Below are 1,461 nucleotides of genomic sequence, written 5' to 3'. Positions count from 1 at the left end.
ATGTGTGTGTGTGTGTGTGTATGTACTATAAAAAATAAACTGTGACGGTTTTGACGATTTTGACGATTATACGATGTCAACGAGGTAAGGGGTTACCAAGGAGCACGTTATGTCAACGCGAATTAAGTAACCTGGAAGATTTTCAAATTCCCCATTCACAAAAGTCACCCTTCTGTCTTTTCGCTTGACCTACATCTACAAGGCGAAAATTAAGTTTTTTTATCAAGAAGATATGGCAAAAGAGGTTATCGACAACAAGATAAAAAAAGACATTCTGCTGACAGCATTTTTCAAAATATGTTCCCGTGATGAGTTTGCAGCAGGGCTCTACTATCACGAAATGCCAATTTTTTTCGTTTACAACAACAATAAGAGTATTTGGATAGAACGTCGAAACAAAAGTTACGCTCTAGGAAGGATAAGGGTTGTAACAAGCAAAAACGTCGAACTCTTCTATTTGCGTCTTCTTCTTACGCATAAGCGAGGACCTAAGTCTTTTACAGATCTTAGAACCGTAGACGGACACATGTACTCCACCTTCAGGGAAGCCATGAAGGCCATGGGTCTACTGAACGACGAAGATACGTGGAAACAGACTATCCTAGAAGCAATCAACCACACAAACGATCGAAGACAGCTACGGGCAACGTACGCAAGCATGCTGGTGTTTTCTTCCCTCGAGGACCAGTCAAATATCTGGGAAGAGACCAAAGATCTGTTTTCGAGCGACTTCCTTCATCACAGAGGGTTAACAGAGTACAACGAAGAAATTTATCTGGCTGCCTTAGACGATATACAGGAAAACGTGTGGAACTGTGGCGGCGCGGCGGCAGGATAGTTCATTATGGCCTCCCTCCTTCTAGAGACGGCGAAAAGACAACAAACGTTATACGTAGGGAGAAATCGTATAACAAAGCTAAGCTGGAAGAAGAGGTTAAAGAAAAAACGGTTCTCCTAAACGATAAACAACGGCAATGCTACGAAACCGTGATGGCGCGCGTTGAGGGAGACAAAAAGTATCGTGATAACGGTATCTTCTTAGACGCTCCTGGAGGCAAGGGAAAGTCTTTCGTGCTTAACCTTATCCTTGACGCGGTTCGTTCAAAGGGAAAGGTAGCCCTGGCGGTGGCGTCCTCGGGCATCGCCGCAACTGTTTTACACAGAGGAAGGACAGCGCATAACATGTTTAAGATTCCTTTAATGGGTCTTACCGAGGTTTGTGCCTGTAGCGTAAAGAAAAACTCAGAGATGGCAAGGTTACTGAAGATGACGTCCGTTATAGTGTGGGACGAAGTCGTAATGGCCAACAAGAATACGATTACACCATTGGATATAATGTTAAGAGATATACTGGAAGTTAACAGTTTCATGGGAGGAATAGTTTTCGTTTGCGCGGGTGATTTCAGACAGATTATTCCCGTTGTAAGAGGAGGTGGGAAGAACTATGAACTAGAATGTTGT

At 43.3% G+C, this 1,461-nt stretch overlaps 2 protein-coding genes across 2 annotated transcripts in view; both read left to right on the top strand.

Moving 5' to 3' along the window:
* Nucleotides 1-232: 232 nt before the first annotated feature.
* LOC143041230 (uncharacterized) lies at nucleotides 233-838 on the top strand. Its single transcript, XM_076213071.1, has one exon. It carries the CDS (start codon nucleotides 233-235, stop codon nucleotides 836-838), a length of 606 nt encoding a protein of 201 aa, XP_076069186.1.
* Nucleotides 839-990: 152 nt separating this feature from the next.
* Nucleotides 991-1,461, top strand: part of LOC143041229 (ATP-dependent DNA helicase Pif1-like) — a 702-nt gene continuing 231 nt past the window's right edge. The window contains exon 1 of the mRNA XM_076213070.1: nucleotides 991-1,461. This exon is cut by the window's right edge and continues 231 nt beyond it. Coding sequence (XP_076069185.1) covers nucleotides 991-1,461 — 471 coding nt within the window.

The sequence above is a fragment of the Oratosquilla oratoria genome, chromosome 30 (assembly GCF_046742065.1).
Source record: "Oratosquilla oratoria isolate Oo_2021 chromosome 30, ASM4674206v1, whole genome shotgun sequence".
Taxonomy (NCBI): Eukaryota; Metazoa; Arthropoda; class Malacostraca; order Stomatopoda; family Squillidae; genus Oratosquilla; species Oratosquilla oratoria.
Note: the sequence above shows the minus strand (reverse complement) of the source record. Positions and strands in the feature narration are given on the sequence as shown.